This window comes from Seriola lalandi, unplaced genomic scaffold, assembly GCF_002814215.2.
Source record: "Seriola lalandi dorsalis isolate HSWRI2012SDOR001 ecotype SW California unplaced genomic scaffold, Sedor1 jcf7180002054931, whole genome shotgun sequence".
NCBI lineage: Eukaryota > Metazoa > Chordata > Actinopteri > Carangiformes > Carangidae > Seriola > Seriola lalandi.
The window spans coordinates 450,039-470,478 of NW_019525483.1; the positions used below are offsets into that span (position 1 = coordinate 450,039).

The window sequence follows — 20,440 nt, forward strand, 5'->3', positions numbered from 1 at the left end:
CTTTGATAAAATATCATACAATCATACTGATATGTGAACGAACACATTACCCTGAATAATTCACTTTAATATCTGAACAGATATGGGTACAGGAACAATATTTTCCAAACAACTGCACTTTATTGAAGTAAGAGACATGCTGTTGTCCATAGCAAGTTCTTGACAACCGCTGACCAAACTGCCATGACAGGTGCTATGGATATGGTCCCTAGAAATTTACCTTTGACCTTATTAACCCTCATCTGATAGAAACCTTGAGTATGTGCTTAAACACATTGCGAGCTTGTACTTCAAAATCTTTCAGATCTATTGAATATATGTATTTATTTTTGGGGTAATAGCTTAAAATGCATCTATGAATTGTTTAGATGTGCACTGATGTGACTTTGTTCTTTACAGCACAGTATTAGGGCCACATTGAGGAAAAAAAAGAAATCAGAAATTTCGAGAATAAAGTCATAATATTATGATGTATTCTCAAATGTAATATCATGGGTCATAATACTCAGTCGTAGTTCTTCCTGCTGACAGCAGTGTCATAAGTTAATGGAACACATCTGGAACACATCCAGTTCTGATTATAAAAAAATAAACATCTAGATAAACTAACATTTACTGTTAGCTGTTACTCATGTTGTAACAGCTAATGTTCACTAATTACACCTCATGTTTCTAACACAATGAGTTAAACTCCAGCTCCCTCATCATATCAGGTGCTGACAGTCTTACGCAATGATGATCAGCCAATCTAACAATACAGAAAACTGGCCAGCTCTGACAAACAGGATACAGGACAAAAGCAAGCACAGCTTTAGTTCTGTGTCTTGCTGGACCGGAGAGTGTTTTTTCTTTGTTTCATTCCCTTGTTTCAGATTCCACATGTCCGGAGGTGAAAAACAACTGTTGGAGCTTTGATCATAGACTGAATGAATGTGTCTGCTTGAGTCAGCTTCATGAATACACACAGCACAGTTTTCTATTTCAGTTTTGCTAATAAAAATATAGATTATAAAAAGTAAGAGGTAACAGGCTGTTTGTTGTGAATCAATCTTCACTGATCTACATGATGATGTTGTCTGTGCACTTGCGTTGCCCTGTTCTGATCTGAGCTGCTGTTTGTGTGTGAACAGGACGGATTCTGGACCTGAAGACGGGAACAGTGAAGAAGGAGGGACAGCAGTCCTCGATGAGAATGTGCATGGGCTCCCGGCGCTCCTTCATCTGCCGCATGAGGTGTGTGTGACTGTGTGACTAAGTGTGTTTTTATGCGTCTGTGTTGGTGACAGCCAGAGGCATATTGTCTTCAGGTTGTCCATCCGTCCCGTTCTCGTGGATGCAATATCTCTGTAACGCCTTGACGGAACTTCTTCAAATTTGCCACAAACATTCACTAGGGCCCAAGAATGAACTGATTAGAATGTGGTGGCCAAAGGTCAAAGGTCAATGTCGCTGTGACTCACAAAACACAGTTTCAACCTTGTAAATGCGATATCTCTGTAATGCCTTGAGGGATTTTTCGAACAATTTGGCACAAATGTGAACTTGGATTCAAGAATGAACGGATTCGATTTTGTCAGTCAAAGTGAAAGGTCAAGGTCATGGTGACCCCATGTTCTCGTGAATGCAATATGTCAGGAACGCCCAGAGGGGGGGTTTCATTACTTGGCATACTATGACTCACAAAACATGTTTTTGGCCATAAATCATAAATTCATTCAATTCAATACACTAATCGCATACAATACAATATACAATAATTTATACAGACAATAGTCATACAATAATTTAACTCAAAAAGGTCCAATAGGTCAAAGTTCAACTTCACTGTGACATCATAATGTTTTACAAAAACACTTCTGGCCATTATTCAACACTGTACCTCAGGAAGGAGAGACTGACCATATTTCCTGACACTTGGAGGAGGAGACAACCACGAGGAGGTGATTCTAGTTATTTCTGTATGATGACTTGGTGTAGGTGTTTTGGAACTGACAAGCTGTTGGGCCGTTCGTCCAATGCTCAGCTGTCTCATGAGTGTTACATTATCTTGTGTTTTTGAGCTCGAGGCAGTAGATTTCCAAAACATCAACATGTTACTTTAGTGTATTTCATTAATTTAACTTTAAAATGTTCTTTTTACACAAGAGATCCTGAAATGTTTGGTCCCAGGATTAGTGCAGTCACACATTTAATTGTAATAGTGTGACTCTAGTTTTAATTTCAGACAGATGTTGTTTGTGAAACTGGTTTAATTTGTCTTTGTAAGCATTGCAATTCCTTCAAATCCATGTGTCTTCTTAAATCTTGCAGAAATTATGAGTATACTCCAGAGATGTAATTTTTCAGTGGTAATTATGACTCATTGTGTCAGTAATTGATTTAGATAATGACTCAGTAAAATTAATTAGATAGGGATAAACTGAAGCTTGTTGAAAACAAATGGAGCCTCTCACATAAGGTCACCTCTGCTCTGTAATCGTACATGGGAATTAATTGCCATGCAAGTGAGTGGAAATGGTACACAATGGTAAACAGTAGGGGTTCATGTAATGTGACGGGCAGTCAGCAGTATGTAGCTCACAAAGTGACAGCCATTAGACATTTACAAAGACCGCAGTGACACTTTTTTTTCTTTCAGCTACTTTCTACACAGAACACTGAAGAGTCCTGCTGAGCTGTTTCTCATTAGCCCCACAGACGCTTTTACAACAGTGTTTCATATGTGATTGATTGTGTTGTTCAGGCTATTAGTCCTGCAATTAATCATAATATGCAGGGTGAGCCACAGGCAGAGGAGGAAACTAGATGGAAGATACCAACAGAGGTGAAACATAGTGTTGAACAGTAGGATCGAAATCAAAATTACAAAATTAACAAGAACATTTTAATGATAGGAACAAAAATAACAAAGAGACGTCCAAATCAAGTTCTTTTGGCCCTATTTCTGACCAGGGGTACACGGCTTATTCTCTGACACATAAAGACTAACAACAATTCATTGATTCCTACGGGCAATATAAAGTCGCAAATTAACCTGCATGTCTTTGGATTGTGGGAGGAAGTCGGAGTACCTGGAGGAAAGCCACGCAGACACACGGAGATCATGCAAACTCCAGACAGATAGCCAGCCAGCAGGTTTCCAAGCCAGGCGCACAGTGAGGTGACAGCGCTAACCACTGATATCTTGAGCCGTTATTTAAATGTTGATTAAAATACTGAAATACCAGATGTAGCTACTAAATCCAACACAATTAGTATTTTTGCAGCCCCTTGAATACTGGAGGTCTTTGTTCAGAAATATTAAGTTTAGAAGCTTCATTTATTGATTTGATATTAATTAAAGATAAAATGGGAGAATGCGACATGAAGTGACCTGCTACTGGAAACAAGACCTGTCACTACAAACTACAAAAACACTCAGGAAACTTTCATGGTGGCACGATAACCAGTGCAAACATTGTTTTCCTGACATGTTTCCTGTCTGTTTTTGTGGTTTTTTGTGCCAAGCGTAGAAAACACGGTGCACAGGTGGGAAAATAGGTGTAAACAGGTGGTGAGGTTCATTTAAGTGAGGCAGTTCAAAGTGAATTGTTGATATTTTGGTGGAAACTGGGTCTTACGTCATGTCTCCTCAGGAGGCATCGCATGAGTATCATGTTAGTTGAGGAAAACCAGCAGCACCATTGTCCATTTGTGTCTACACAGGATGTGTTCAGGACTCCAACACGCAATCACTGTAGTTACACATCTAAAAGAGAAGAAAATAGACTTGGAGTGTAAAAAATACTTTAGCTAGGTAGATAGGTGAATTGTTTAAAGCAGGACTGTATCTGTTCATGTGAGACGGACGATGGAAAAAACACATCTGGAACACTTTCTGTGAAGACATGCCAACAGACTTTGTGCTGAGAATAAAAGTGTCAGGATCACATTTGTTTCTGGCTCAGTTTCACTTCGCTGCCAGTCCAGTGATTTTATCAACAAGAGAAAATTCAATACTCATAGCAAATGCACAGCTATGAAGGAATAATGCTCAGGGTGTAAATAGACCACTTTAATTAATCACTCTCCAACCAGTAGAGTGAATGTTGAATGTGGTTGAAGCAGGAGTACTGGAAAAGCAATCTGCATTTTTCAATAAATTAATATGGGTGATTCTGACAGTGTATTGTCCTTAGCTCCTGTGCGTTGTGTGGAAATTAATTAAATCCCTGCAGCCACCTGAAGGCAGCAGCAACGATGTGTTGATAAATCTGCAGCCTCTGATCTGAGAAGCGTCTTTTCATTTATTGAGCTGCTGTTACGTCTCCCTGGGACTGGCACAGGCGTTTATGAGCTATAGTATGAAATGAGTGACGTGACTGGCTGAGAGTATATTCATTTATTTCCACACTTTGTGACCTACAGTGTATTCTCCTTCAACCAAAATAGCAGGTTCACTTTAACACAGCCATGAAGTGCATGCGCCCAAGATGTAATACTTCACACTTGTCGTTGTGCTTGCCAGATTAAAATAGCCCATAGTCCACTCGCAGTTGTACACTGATGTTACAAGTTGGAGGCTCCTCTCTCCTAAATGATCTTTGGCTGAGTACAGACATTGGCTTGCAGAGAGACAACTCGTGTTATTTTGGCTTGTCATCAAGAAATTCATTGAATTCATGTTAATTACTGACAGCTGATCAGACATTCCACTGGTGACATTAGTGATTATTTGCTTTCCCTATTTTAACTGTAAAACAAATACTTAAATTGCTAATTTTAATGATTTTTGATATATGCTTTTCTTATAAAATATAACACAGTGTTAGATCTTCTCCACCACAGCAGCCAACCAGCCTGAACATGGAACTTCCCATAACCCAAACTTTGGTATGAGACTCTTCTTTGTGTATTTTGCAACACAGGATGTTCCAGACAAATGTCATTAATAGACAGTAACAACATCTGTTTTGTTGGTGAGTGAAGTAAATCATTGTGGGACAGACAATAATAGAAGAAGTAGTGTGTGATATAGTTATTGATATTTCACATTTACATATGTGGACATGAGATACATTACAACTTTATACTATATGTTAGGCCTGGGCAGTATCACATGAATGAATTAATTGCACATTTACCTTGGTAATAATTAATAAACAGTATCTTATTAAATACACTTGCCCACAAGATTGTCTGTTCTCACAGTGGCGCCATTATTAATTGTTTATACTGAAGAATTAAGAGAAAATCATCAATAATCAGTTGTTAAGAACACTTGTAAATATTTTTGCTACAATGGAGAAATTTTGTATTATAAACTTCACATCACAAACTCTACAGCAAATTATTTAATTAGCAGCTTCTGATTAAGTGTTCAGGTGGTTAATGAGACCAGGTAAAAAAGCAAGCACTCAAAAACAGTAAAGCTGGAGCTAATTGAACTGCTCCAGAACCATCCCTTGACTAAACCTGCTCATATCTGAGTGGTAGATTACATCTGTGTGTTGTGCATCAAGCCGATGTGATTAAGCACTCTTGATCAAATGAGATGAATAGATGTCACCATGGCACTCATCACATCAGCCAACTGGGCGACTCTAGCGCTGAGTTATTCCTCATATATAAGACTATTTCATGACCTCTCCTCTACACTTTCTGACTTTGCTGCACACCAGCGATGCCGTTCACCTGTCACCTGTCACAGCTGGAGAGCCATCAGTTGTAACTCCACACAGTTCCTCCCATGAGAGATGGACTTCATTGATGACATCTCTGACTTTTCCTGATGTCTCGTCTGTGAGGCTTTTCCAAATGGAAAAATCATCATCACGTCCTCGCAAAACAATTAGTATCTGTTCTTTGAATGAGTCAAATGCACATGCTTTGCCTGAAGCTTGACCTTTCAGACTTCTAGTCAAATTTTCACCAGACAACATTGGCTCCTTGCAAGACTGACATTGTTAACTTCTGGCTCACTGTCTCCAAGTTGTCATTTTGTCTGGGATCTCTTCTTTGCTACAGAAAAAACAGCACAAACAATCGACACATACAGTACGCTAATAGTGACACCTAGCAGCCACAATAGGAATTTTGATACTGTCCGCCGGCCTGATTTTCATTTAAAAATACCTCAAGGTGTCAGCTTGGTCAGGCTCATTAATGGTCGGCCACTAGTGGTCGTTCAGGAGCTTTTGATCATCTTCCTCAGCAGATGCAGTTTGCGAAGTTCTTTTGAAATTGTAGTTCAAATTTCTATTTTCTCTGAGAACTTTAAATCTTTTTTTAAAAAGTTGCTGACCTTGACAGAGCCTCACTTTTAAAGTTGATATACTTGACTTGTCCACAAACAGCTGCTTTGACCACGTTCTGCGGTGGCCCTGAGAGCTCAAAGCACTGCAGCTTAAGAAAACACATGCAAATAAACAAAACATAAACAACTTCAGAAAACATCTTCATCAGTTTGACAACACATGAGCTGCTAATACTCACAACACAACGGAAGTGTTTCCAGGGGACACTAAAAAGTGATGAACCTGGCTGGGATGCACTTCTCAATGCTTTTAACTCCAAAAGTCAAATTTGAAGTTATTTTTATGTTTTCTGAATTTGTTTGTGGTTTGTCTGTTTGCACATGCTTTCTAAGCTGCAGTGCTTTGAGCTCATTCTGAAAAAATGCAGCCCTCTCATTCATTAGAATGGAGCCAGGCTTGTGGTGCAGCGGGGTGACAATACATGAGGCTCTAGCAAAACAACATGGGTTTTGCCAGAAAACAAGAAACTGTTATAAATGGTTGCCACTGTGATTTCCAGATCCTTTCTGTGAGGATTACAAACTGAAAGGATCCAGCTGGACGTCCTGGGTAGTGTTCCATTTAACCCCCCCCCCCCCAATGAAGCCCTCTGCATTGTTATTGAATGCACGGTTGTTTTTGGTCTGAATCGCTGCTTATTTACACATTCAGCAGACACAGACCAACATGATGACTCATTTGGAGTCATGGGGAGGGTGAGTCCAGTATTCCCTCTCTTTTAGCTCTGTCTTTGGTCTCTACCAAGTCCTGAGGGAAATATCTAGCTCTGTAGCTGTTGACCAGCAGGTTATGAATGGTGTGTGCTAGGGCTGCATGATATGCAATAAGCATCATATTTTGGCAGATGTTGCGATTGTGATTTCAGTTGGAATGATTGTTTTTGCATTTCATTTTCACTGAAAAAAATGATGATCAGTTTTGTTGCGTCTTTTACCAAGCGAACACGTTCCTTTACATGTGGAGAATTTAATTTGAAGGCCGGGCTTTTCTCTGTAGCACCACAACACTAATTTGACACATTTTACCTTAATCAAAAGAAATTGCAGCTCGATTTGGATAGTGCACCATATATTGCGATCTTGATTATATTTCGATTAATTGTGCAGCCCTAGTGTCTAGCAGTGCTGAGGCTTTTTTTTTTTTTTTTTACTGAAAAGAGTGATGACAAGAATTGATAGAGTTCAAATGTGCTTGACATCAAAATAGTTGTTCTGTAACAGTGGCTTTTAACCCAGACGGTATATGACTCATACCTGCTATTTAAGTTGAGACGTTCATGGAGCCATAACCCATTTCACACCACATAACCTTCAAGCCATATGCTTTCTCTCCTGACATAATAACATACATAACTTTACTCCTCAGAGATTGTTGGTTAAATGACTGATGTCTCCATACACTCATTAATTAGACTCAGCAGGCCTGCAGTCTATATTCTAATAATTGTTTCCATCTGTTGGACATCACTTCATCTGTATCCTGTAGCTTCTGACCCTTAACAAACCCAGTTTCTTGCTAAATTTGACTCTTTCCTTTTCTCTATGTCATCATATCAGACAGTTTGCCCCACAGCCCTCATTACTTATTTTCTACAAACTACATCAAAGCAGCTTTGGCTGTTTCAAGGGCTTGCAAGAGCTCATGTTTAGTTTAACAGAGTAACACACCTTTTTCACTTTGTTTCAGATACAGTGTGGTTGCATTAATGCCAGAGAGTATAGAATCATCAGGGGTTCCTGTGGCCTTGTTTTGTCTGGATTTGTCACAAAGGCCTGCAAGTCACACGAGAGCCACTCTGTGTTATGTTGTAAAGTATTTGTTGGACTGGCACGTCCTTTTTGTTCTGTTGCTATTCCAGGCCCTGAATAATTCAAACAACATGCTGCTGGCTCAGTCTGAAAGAGCAGGAAGGCAAGTGGTGAAACGCAACCACTTCTGTGACACATACATAAACACTGGCTGAGAGGAACACAGCATGATGAGTAGACTAACATTTCAGGGAAGTCATTATTAGATCCAGGCAGGCTTATGTAATGTTCAGACACAAGACTGGCCTGAACACAGGAAAACTCCCGCGGGCTGTATACCGCTGGCCTCAAGGAAACTCAGCTGCCTCCAGTGTTATTATGTGTCTATTATTTGGTGTTGTAACTGTCACCACTACTAAACAAACCCACATTCAGCAAGCACTTTATTAGGAACACCACACTACCACTGGGTAGTTCCTCCCTTTGCCCTCAAACGTCTCAATTCCCAATTCCTGTTGAAACTTTTCTCTGAGACTCTGCTCCATGTTGACGTGACTGTATCACATCATTTCTGCAGATTTGTCATGCTGCCAATCTCCTGTTCTACCACATCCCAAAGGTGTTCTACTGCAGCGGGCTCCAACAGGTGGCTCACAAGCTCCCAGCAGTTCACCCAAAGGTTCAGAGGAAATAATCTGTACAAACCATGGATGTACAGTTCAAACTTTAAGCAACACAACTTCACTCAGTAAATCTGCTCCATATGAACTAAATCAATTACATAGATATCAGCAACAATACTCGGATACACTGTGACAAGGCCCAAAATGCATCAAGAAAAAATTCCCCACACCATCACACCACCACCACCAGCCTCGAATGTTGACACGAGACATGCTGGGTCCGTGGATTCAAGAGCCTGTTTTTGTGTTTTGACAGTACAGAAACAAAATCTGGTTTAATTCCTGTAAACGGCAACAGCACCACCAGAGAAAATTGACAACTGCAACCGGCCTCGACACTGCAGTGTGTGTTTCTCAGATTAAATGAGAAAATGTGAATCGTATTGCAACAGAAGACAAAGTTGCAGCACAAAGAAAAGAAAATAGAATGGAACACAAATGGAACCAAAGAGACCACCTGAGGGCTTTAAAAAAGTACAGTGCAACATGTTTTGTAAGAACTGTCTTCAAGCTGCAAAATATCACAAACATTTCAATAAAATGAGGCTCATGTGACAGTAATTGTGACAATACACGGTGGATATCGTTTGTCAAGCAGTTGTGTACTGTACAACTGCTTGACTGTGTGCTGCCCCCTACTGTGATTAGCTGAGCTCATGTACCACTGAGTGTAATGTATGCTGTTGTCTTTGTGTTGTATTTGTGTGCAGGTGTGGCAGTGCTCCTCTGGATCACATCTCCCTAAACCGTCTGTCTAACATGAGGAAGAGATACAGGTATAGGAACTTCTTTTTCTAACCATGGTTCTGATCCACTATAATGTTTTACTGCCCCACCCTCTGTATGTCTCCCATGCACCCCATGACATTCTATCCTCCCGCAATCCCCTTCCGTCATTTTCCCTTACATTGAACTAGTCATTCATTTCAGCTGCTAAAACACAGACCAGAGAATAGAATAGTTGATTAAATTGTTAATATGCTCATCTCTTTAATTATTACCTGTGTTCATGGCAAATAAGCTTTACAAATGAGCAGAAAGTGCTTCAGTGCTTTTTTTGCCCTGGGGGGTTTGCCTCTCAGGCAACAACTGGCTGGCTGCCCTAATTGTTCTCTATAGGTGCGGATTTTAGGAGCACATGCAACCTGACAGGAAGATCTGCACACACTATTTAGGACTTGAAAAAATAAATAATTTTCAACTTGAAAATATGTAATTATAATATGTTCTATAAAGATGCTCGATTTGAAAATCATTGGAAGATAAGGCAGTGCAGCACACTTCTCTTTGAAGTAAAGATACAAGATTATCTTTTCATTAAGTGTCAGGTATCTGTCAGTAAAGCTAAGTGTGATTTTAAGATGCATTAATAATACAGCAGTTTATATCACATATCTAATTCTTCTGTTACATTACCATTTTAATGTATATTAAATTTAACTTTTGGAACGCGTTGCATTCACATGAATAGTATATAAACAGCATACCCCCTCCTCTCTGTTTTGAAACCAGACCTACAATAGCTACATTACCTGAAATAAGCCCCATATATGTTATTCTCATTATATTCATCTATTGATCCAACTATTCATCTATTGGTCCTTGTATTGAACCTTGTATCATGATCAACACATTAAAGTAAAGGTTTCGGCAATACACAGAGCTAGATTGAATTATTGTACTTATTAGTACAAAGACAGTGAAATCAATTTAATAAACCACAAAAAAGAGATGATTCTTTCATGTCAGATCAGCTTTTAAAGAGGAGATAATAACCCCTGCTAAACCACAATAATCAGGCAATTAGTCTAGTCAATTTTCATCCAGGCCAACTGCTTTCAGTGTAGGAGATATATCCAGCAAAATGTTTTACATACAGCATGTGAGCAAATAGAGAGGACGGCAGGTCTGGAGAGATAAGGGGAGAAACAGAGGCTGGAGCCAGGGTAAAGGGAACAGGAGCAGATAATGACAGCTTTTAAGATTTTTGCTTTTTAATTGTCCTTTTTTTTTTTTCGTACAGGACCAACAACCACTACTGCAGAATTTCCTTATTTTAAAAAAAATATGTAATAGGGCACATGGAGTATTACGGCCCATTTCTTGCCAATAAATTTCTCATTTTCCTCACAGACACCAACTTCTCATTCATCCCTTCCTTCCACCATCACCTACTCAACCAGTTTGTAAAGAAAAATCATGTAATATTCAAGTGACCTCCCGTTATATTTTCACTATTGATTTACACCTGGTCCATTAACAGTTACACAGCTTTTATTTAGACTCAGTGTAATTTTTTTTTGTTTGCAGAACAGTAGACCAGTCAATTTCAACCTCTGACACAAGCCACACCCACTTCCAGTACAATATATTCTGACATAAGTGGTAAATGACCTCACACACACATCCATACACTGAAGGACCAGCCATCAGAGGCAATTTGAGGCTGGAGGATGTGGACTGGAGGAGCTGGGGATCAAACCACCGACCCTCTGAGTAGCGGATGACCACAGTCCACAGATGTAGATAGAGAAAGTAGCGTTTTGTTACACCTTTAACATACAGTATGTAAAGGTGATTATAAGCCTAAAAGTCATGATTTCAACAGAGATGAAGCCAACAATGTTAACCACTAAAACGGAGTCTAAATTTCAAAATGCTTTCATTGGAAACAGCTGGTGTCCATATTAGTATTTTCAGGTAGTTTTTACAGAGATGTCTGTACACAGTGAAGCACCTGTTTATCAAATCTTTTCTTCACCCTCTTTTCACACGGTGAAAAACAAAACGTACCACAGCTAACATTTGGTGAGGAGCGGAACACACGGTGCAAATGATTATTTCATGCTCAGAATATCATCTGACAACAATTGCAGGTTGACGACAACAGCTGTTTGGTATCATTTAAATCATCTATATCATTTAAATGAATTACAGCAAAGGTTAGAGCTGATAGATAGTTACAGCTACACACAGCCAGTTATTCTGCCAAGTGACAGCCAGTTATACCTCTGTTCACGGCTGCTCTCTGGTCACCTATTGTGTTGCAATGCAGTCAGATTTACGATATAGTTTTTCTCATTTACATATTTTTGTTTTTGTTGACTTGTTGACTAAACCCATAAGCTACAATTATTACTACATAAATTACACATTAACCGGCAGTTATTCTGTGTTGATAAAATCTTCATTTTATAACTGAACTCTGTATTTTCTCCCCCTTCCGCTTTAGGGAGAGAAAGACACTGTTTTTATTCTCTGAAACAAAGAAAGATGCATTTTCACTAATTTAGCCAGCTTAACATGGACATACCCTAAATGTATGAGAAAGCCTGTATTGTATTTTAAGCTCTTCCACTGCTGAAGTATATAACACGCCGCTGCGTCTGTGTTTGATCGACAGGAATGGCCTTGGACCCTCAAAAGAAGGAGAAGCTCAGTACTCTGTGGTGCACTGCACTGGCTACATCAAAGCCTGGCCCCCCGCAGGTTTGTACACATCTTCAACTTGATGCTCTTGTCTCTATCCCTTCTTAACCCAAACTTCACCTCGCTGCATGAGTCCCAGAGTTAGTGTGGCCTGGTCTAACCTAAAGCAGCTGCGGGCTCTGCACAGCTCTGGATCAGAACCACACAAGCTGTTCAATCACAACAGGCTCTGGTATCCTGTGAGCGAGTGGAGCCGCATGTTTCAGAGTGGCTGTAAAATGTATGTAGTTTGCGCCTCCATACAGCAGCTGTGGTCAGCCAGAATACAGATTTGTTACAGTGCATTTCAGTACTGACACTGTTTCACTGTGAGATAGGATAATATTGATATAATAATACAATAATTCTCAAAGCTCACTTGTAGTCCAACCATCACTGACCTGCAGACAGAAATCCAAACCTACTGAAGCCCTGGACTAAATGGCAGTGTTCATTTTCTTAACTGCTTCACCACTTAATTACTTTTCTCACTGTTTTGGGGTTAAATGAATCTAAATCTAAACAAATTCAAGTTAAGTCAGTTTGTGTGGAACCTCCTTGAATATTTAGTGTAAGTGTCACATTAGCAGGAGTAACTGAACCCAAATGCAGACAACACAAAGAGGTATAGGTGGGAAAATAGGACTTTTAATAACTAAAGAAAACTTACAAAACTGATGAAACCGCAGAGAATTCAAAATCCAAAATGAAGGTGAACAAAACTGCTGTACATCAGGATTTGAACAGGTTGACAACAGATGGACTGACAAAGACAAGAGGGAGCACAGACACTAAATACACAGCAGGGAGGCAAGGGTGATTGAACACATTAGGGCGGGGCAGACAATCAACAAGGAGGGAAACACAAGAAAAAAAGTAGAAACACAGTGGACACACAAGGAACTCTACTACAAAATAAAACAAGAAATGAATCAAAAAGTGTCCATCAGGGCAAACCGTGACAGTAAGTCTGGTGATATTCTGTATTTTTCTATTTGTCCACAAATCCCATGAAAAGATTCAAACTGATCCAACTAACAAGTACTGTGTGTATCCAAAGCCTGATATAGCTTATTCCTCTGTGCTGCAGAGCTCCACTGTTGTCCAAACACTATAAAAAACACATCAGTGTTCCTTCATTACCATAACCACACACACATACACACACACTGTAGTTTATTTTCAGTAAGTTCCACATTGATTGGGATCACACGCCCAGAAATAAATGCATATAACCCATCCCTGAAAATAGTCCCTGCACATCTTTCTCCTGTTTGACTAATGTTTGCTAAAAAATGGAGCCACTAGCTGTTTCAAAAATTTATTAGGCCTTTTTTTGGATTGAAACTATATATCTGTATCTGCGGGATTTCTACTCTGTATCTATGTAAATGCATGTTGGATGGTTGGAAACCCCCTTCCACCACACCTTCCTCATGTGTTGTGACATGTGTTGTCCATTTCCTGTAACTTACCAAAACTAACATTCACATGCATGTCATGCTGTGATTGGCCAGCTGTGTGGAGGTGAGAGGAGTCAGGCATTGTCTTTGTTTCTCTAACTCTCTTTTCACATGTTACTCAACTATCTGTGACACTTTTCATGCAAACAACTAAGTACAACAATGTGAATGTCGTCCTGGGCAGACTGTCTGGAGATATGCACCATTCCCCGTGTTCTTAAAGAACACACAATCCCTCCTCTCCGTCATGACCAGTACTTCACTCCACCTTCCAGCCTGAACAAGTATTAACACATTTGTTTGTCTGTCTCTCCACCCTACATATTCCATATGTATGGGGACTGACTCCCATGGGTGCAGCTGACATGGATACTCTTTAAGACACATCATCTGTGGTGGCCACGACTGATTAGCAGCACGTGGTTTCTTTATGCGCCACAAATGTGTGGCCTCATCGATCCCTTAATTCCCACAGTCAAGCAGTCAGACGTGTTTGTAGGAATGGGTTAGCATGTGTGTTTGACATCAGCATTTTCTGCTTAGCTTGTAAGTATGGGGCTTGGTCCATGGCTCCTCTGTGGATCGCTCCATTGTCTTTCAACATTGGCTGGCAGCCTGTGGTATCGGCTTTACTAGTCTGCTCACTTTGCCCCTGTCCCACGTGAAATCTGACCTAGTCAGAGGAAGCTTGCTTCTCAACTGATTGCTGCTCCACCATGGCTGAAGTGTGGCAGCACCATCGCCCACAGTCGTTATCCCTCATTGAATCTGACCTCTGATGACACCCAGCACCATACTCAAACCTCTCAGCCGATATCTTTGCCCGCTACTTTGCTGATAAGGTGTCAACCATCAGTTGCCAATTCTCTGAACCTCTCAGACACAACCAGTTGTAAGTTAAGGGCAAAGCACTCTGACTGCTCTCATGCCTTTCTCTGCCTCCTCCGATCAATAGTTCACCACCTCCTTCACTCAGCCCTCTAGCTGAGTGTAAGCCTCCAAAAAGTGTAACATGTAGTCGTCCTACATGTCCACCCCAGTCTCCTCATCTCCTCTCTCATTCACCCCTCTCACTGAGAATAATGTGTCAAAACTTATTCCATATGGAATATGTAGAGTGGAGATATAGCCTTGACATGCTAGACAACAGGAGGTTACATGTGTAACCCAGGTTCTCTGAGCGGAAAGACTGTCACTCCAGCTAAAAGCCACTCGAGTTTCCAATCAAGGTTCACTGAAGAGGCCACGAATGTGTGGTGCTTATATAATCACATGCTGCTAATCAGTGCGTGGCCACCATAGATGAGGTCCTCATACGTATGGAATATGTAGGGTGGAGAGGTAATCACTCCACTCAGAGAACCTGGGTTACATATGTAACCTTATGATTTCTGACATAGCCAGACAGAAGGTCTTTAGAGCTAGTTCTGGGAGACCATAAACACATCCTTACATCTTCAGTAGGAACCAGGGGCTTGGACCGGAGAGTCACAAAATATTAAGAGATGGACTAACACACTGTTAATTTTGGTCTTTTCATGGGAGTCATTGCCCTTAAGAAAAACTAGAATAAATTAAATTTTTTAAGAAGAATTTAAGAAGAATCTACTGACTACTAAGTACAGCATTAGTTTTAACTTTCAGTTGTCTTTTTACCTGTTATATACTACATGCTAATATAAGGAAAGTCTCAGCCTCATACTGTGTATCAGTATAACACCAGCTCCGAGAACACACAAAGCCTCAGATGCACTCACTGACTTCGAGACACACACACATACACACACGCACGCCATGTTTACAAAGACAGTGATTGAAATGGACCCCCACTGTCTCAGACCAGGTGTGTATGTGGCTGTTGTGGTAAAGTCGGATGGTGGAAATGAACCACATGAAGTAAAACACAACTAAATCCCCTCTGAGAACTTTGAGGTCACGCTGGAGTATTTCCAGGAATAACACAAACACACATACACACAGACACCACATGTATTTTGAAATCATTGACACATGGTTCACTTCCTCACACTAAAAATACTCCTGTGGAATATTTTGGACACAATACTGCTGGCGAACAATCATCAGGCGAGACACACGCACATACGCTCATAAATCGCAGATGGACAGCAGAGAGATGCTCTATAGACACAGATATGTTGCACATTCACAACCAATACAATGGCCGCCAACTGAACTGTGTTAGAGAAGAGGAATGTAGCCACAAGTGAGGACAGAGTCTTGGTTTTGTTTTGTGCTGAGCGGAGCTGAGGGAGGCTCATCTCTTTAAACTGTGTGATGAACAGCCATCTCCAACTGGAAAGGAATTTCAGCAAAATAAAACGCAGAGATTACTTCAAATTAAAAAGCACCAGGTCATTCTGGATGTGACCTGGACCTGTTGTATCTTTTTATAGACTCTTCCTCGTGGACTGTGGATGTTCCTTGGTATCTCTGAGATTATCCGGACAAGGATTAGTATAAAGTTGTTATAATCTGGGTTAAAAATCATTTGACAGAAAGTTTATATTATCATGAAGATGCTGTGATGCCTTTTTCCATGGATCCACATGTATTTTTGAGGTAGTGGGTGGTGTTAACGGGGTACTCCAGTCATAAATCAAAAATTCCTTCCTGGTCCGTCTCTGGTGTCTGGTATGGATTATTTTATGTTCTTGGGCCTAAAGAGAAAACAGACATGTAATTATGTGAATCCTCTGGAGTAAGAGAGTAAAAGCAGTTCTACATATGAAAGTAGACACAAAGTTAGAGAATTCAACTCATATTTTGTTAATTGTCATTTATAAACATGTTGCAGTCAAAATCAGTTTGACAGAGTTGTCTTGTGACTGTAAAGAAATATTAAATGTTCATAGTTTCTTCAGTTTGAAACAACAAAATATTCCAGGCACGTTAATTCTACCACATCCAGTCATTTAGTACTACACTTCAAAAAAGTTGTGGAACTTAAAGCTAAAAAAGGAACTGCAGAAGGTGATGATTGTTAGTTCAATGCACACCCTGCAGTTTTTCATCTAGTCTGAACACCAGAGTTAACTAATTAACAGACAGTTAATTGATTAATTGACAGTTAATGATTTTTGTAAAGTTATGGAACTACATTTGTAAACATTTCACTGGAAGGCTTTTACTTTGAAAGGCAGCTACATTGTTGAGTTTGCATTACCATTAATGCAATTTAAAAGTGCCCTGTGGTGTTCTCTTGTAAACAAAGTACGATTTACATTCAGTGTTTCTCAAGAAAAACTCAGTGTATGTATCTTTGATCCTTGATCTTCAAACAAACATGATTAAACATTTTCTTCCTTGTTAAACATTGGATGAAGCCTTTAGCTGGTTCAGTACAATGTTGCTTGGCACCTACTATGGATCAGGGAAACAGCATGAAACTTAAGGCATCAATGTACATCAGTTTCTGTATGCACGACCCACTCATAAAGCCGTTGTCCGGTAGTGTTACTGCACGTAAAAAAAAAAAAATTGGAAGGCGTGGCGGGCCGTCACTGCTAAATGAATATAGAGGAAACACTGATGCTGCCTCATTGGTGTTGCTGTAGTTACCACTGCTGCCTCACAGCAAGAAGGTTCTGGGTTTGAACCTGCTGGCTGGTTGGGACCTGCATGTTCTCCTCGTGCCTGCGTGGGTTTTCCTCCAGGTGCTCCAGCTTCCACCCACAGTCCAAAGTCATGCAGGTTAATTGGCCACTCTAAATTGCCAATCGCCCTGTGGGTGTGATTGTGAGTGAATGGTTGTTTGTCAGTCCTGTGATAGACTGCTAAAAAAGATAAAACGATAAGCGGTATAGCTGATGAATGAATGAAAACAATCACATTTTAATATAATTATGTGAGAAATGTGATTTGATGTATACAAAAATACCTTGCCAGTTTAACACTTTCATTGAAAAGCTGACTGTCAGGAGAAGTGCCTTCATCAGGTTATTAATTTGTTAATTTGACTGTTCGTCTGATTCCCCTTCTCTTTCACTTAATTATTTGTATTAGACAGAGAGGAGCCAGTTTGAACATTTGTGTTAATGAAATGTGTCAGCAGAGTCTGGTGTCGTTGCTGAAAACATTCTTACACTGCTGAGGCTTAAAGGTGAAAACATGACATATAAATCATTGTAAAGGAGCAGTGGCCATGTCAGCCAGTAGATTACCTCTCACTGCTGCAAAGTTCAAGTAGCAAATGGAAAAATGAGTGTTCACACTTAATGAGAAATGCCTATTAAATGGCACTCATCACACCTTCCCCTCTCTCTCTCTCTCAGTTTTCAATTCAATTCAATATACTTTACTGGCATGAAGGTCAGGAGAACAATATTGTTCTTGTGCCAACTGTGTGTGTTTGTGTGTGTGTGTGTGTGTGTGTGCATGCATGCGTATGTGTGTGCGTGCGTGCGTGCATGCGTGCGCATGTGTGTGTTCCATATGTGTACTAGGCTATGTCAAGATAATTATTTGTCACACTCGTGATGTTGTTTTAATTATGTGTCCCTCACATATTGTGCAGCTAAGTGTGCTCCATGTCCCTCTCCTAATACAATCTGTTGCTCTTCCTTGTCCTCCAGCTCTGTAAGGAATCCCACTCTGATATTATTACATTTGTCACATCTTCTTCTCTACTTCACCTGTTGTGCATTGAGCACAGCCTGTTTGCTCTGTTTGTAGCCAGGACTTGTGTAGTCCTCTCTCTATTATTAGACTGCGGTCACTGAGTCTGTATTCAGTCAGGATCTGTCTCTGCTTTCTATCTCTGAGAGACACTCTGCCAGTTTATATTCATGGTTAGGGCCAGATAGCAATTACGTTTGTTTCTAGTTTTGGTTCGATTCATCCGATGTTCCGGATGGGCATCTTCTGTTAATCCAATAATTTAGTTTACTCTGATTAGTGGCTGGAACGCAGTGCCGGTCTGAGGTTGAACAGTATTGGCTGATATTTGATCAGACAGTCTTTGGACCAGCTGACAGCAGGGACTCTTTTGGGGGTTCTGTCATTGTGTTTGTGGTGCCTAAAGTCTCAGTGTGTCTTGGGGGCTCAATTTGAGATGTAACCAAAATTGAGGGTGTATTTTTATGTGAATAATCAATGGGTAACAGCCTAATTCTGCCCTGTTTTCTTGTTTATTCTCTTGAGTGGATCTCAGTTTTTTACTACGATTAAGGGCTATTGGTTGGATTACATTTTCATGTATTTTAGTCCAAATTCTAATCATTATGTCTATTTTGTAAAATGTTCTTATAATTCCTCATTTGAATTGATCTTTGGTTTCCTTAGATCTGGGCTTCTTTTGGAAGATTATGATTTTAGATTTGTTTAAATTGACTGACACGTTTCTGGCAGCATTGCTCCAGGAGGTCCAGGTGGACGTAGCCTCCATGGCCTCACCCATAGGTTTCTGAAGAGCAGTTCTGGAGTGAGCTGCTCGACCACCGCCATCTTGGCAGTACCTGACTCCATCTAACTCACAGCTAATCCAAAAATGGTCAAAGAGGAGGGGCGTGTGGAGCTGAGACTTCGGTGCAAGTTGGTTTGTGGCAAGCATACGCTAACCCACCTGTCACTCAAAGAAGCCACGCCCTCAATTCTACATAACTTTAGTCCTTAATAAAATGTAAACAGGTGAGTTATATAAACAGGTGTCATGAAGGAGAAAATTAGCTCTAGAGACCAAAACTGTTTTTGTACCAGGCTGTAAACATGTTTATTTCTGCTGTAAAGTTGGACATTTTAACATGTGAGTCTATGGGGATTGACTCACTGTTGAAACTAGACTCTAGTGGTCATTAGAGGAACTGCACTTTTAGCACTTCAGTGTTGGCTTTAGTTTTCAGGTTGCCGCTTGGTCATCAGGATAGAGCAGGACTTTAACTTCCTTATTGTTCAGGGTAAAGCCAGGGGTTGAGATTTCACCAACAGTGCTGCTCTGTCAGTAATGTGGAATTTGCGGAGTTGGAGACAAACTGTCGCCCTAACATACATCTCTCCGTTGAGTGTAAAGATCTGTAGTTTTAGAAAATAAGAGTGCAGAGCGCTCAGAAGTTCAAACAAAGAATGAAGAAGCTGCTCTTTGGTAGGGAACACAAATGTTAAAAAAAAGATGATGATCCAAGTAAAAAAAAAAAGCTTTTGTTCAGATGGCTGCTTCATAGTGAAATTCTTAAAAATAAGGACGATACATGTTAAAAAGTAGCTGAGTAACAACCCACATGTACTGGCACAAACAGCCTTCTTCAGAGTGTAACACTCAACATACAGGTTCTCTAGTAGAAACAAGATAATTGCAAAATTGCAAATGAACTCACAGGAGACAAATATAAAGTATGACCTCTAGATGGTTATCAAACATGTATAGAACAAAAAAAAATGGACACAAACAATAGGACAGAAAACAATAACAATTTATACTCATCTACAAACCATAGACACCCGACCTCATTACAAAAGTCCTGGGTATACTGTGGCCTGCATGTGATGTGTAAACAAGATTTCTCTTTGTTATAATAACTTTAATCAATCACCACCCCAAATGTTCGTTTAGATGTTTTCTAGGCCTTCAACTGTAAGGCTGTCTGGATTACTATTACTTACATTATGGAAGTGTTTAGCCATACGGTAATCCAAATGAGCTTTTCTGATGGCATTAATGCTCAGAGACTTTGTGTTTCAGTTGTCTCTTAGTCTGGCCTTTATAAAAGCAACAACAAGTGCAAGATAAACAGAGGTGTTGCAGTTAATAAATGTCAAAATAATGAAAC

At 40.0% G+C, this 20,440-nt stretch overlaps 1 protein-coding gene across 2 annotated transcripts in view; it reads left to right on the forward strand.

The window, feature by feature from the left end:
• Positions 1–20,440, forward strand: part of arnt2 (aryl-hydrocarbon receptor nuclear translocator 2) — a 73,443-nt gene that overhangs the window by 25,131 nt on the left and 27,872 nt on the right. For both annotated transcript variants that reach the window (XM_023393251.2, XM_023393253.2), the window contains 3 exons: positions 1,131–1,233; positions 9,438–9,503; positions 12,131–12,216. In XM_023393251.2, the coding sequence (XP_023249019.1) occupies positions 1,131–1,233; positions 9,438–9,503; positions 12,131–12,216 (255 nt within the window). The remainder of the gene's footprint in view (positions 1–1,130; positions 1,234–9,437; positions 9,504–12,130; positions 12,217–20,440) is intronic.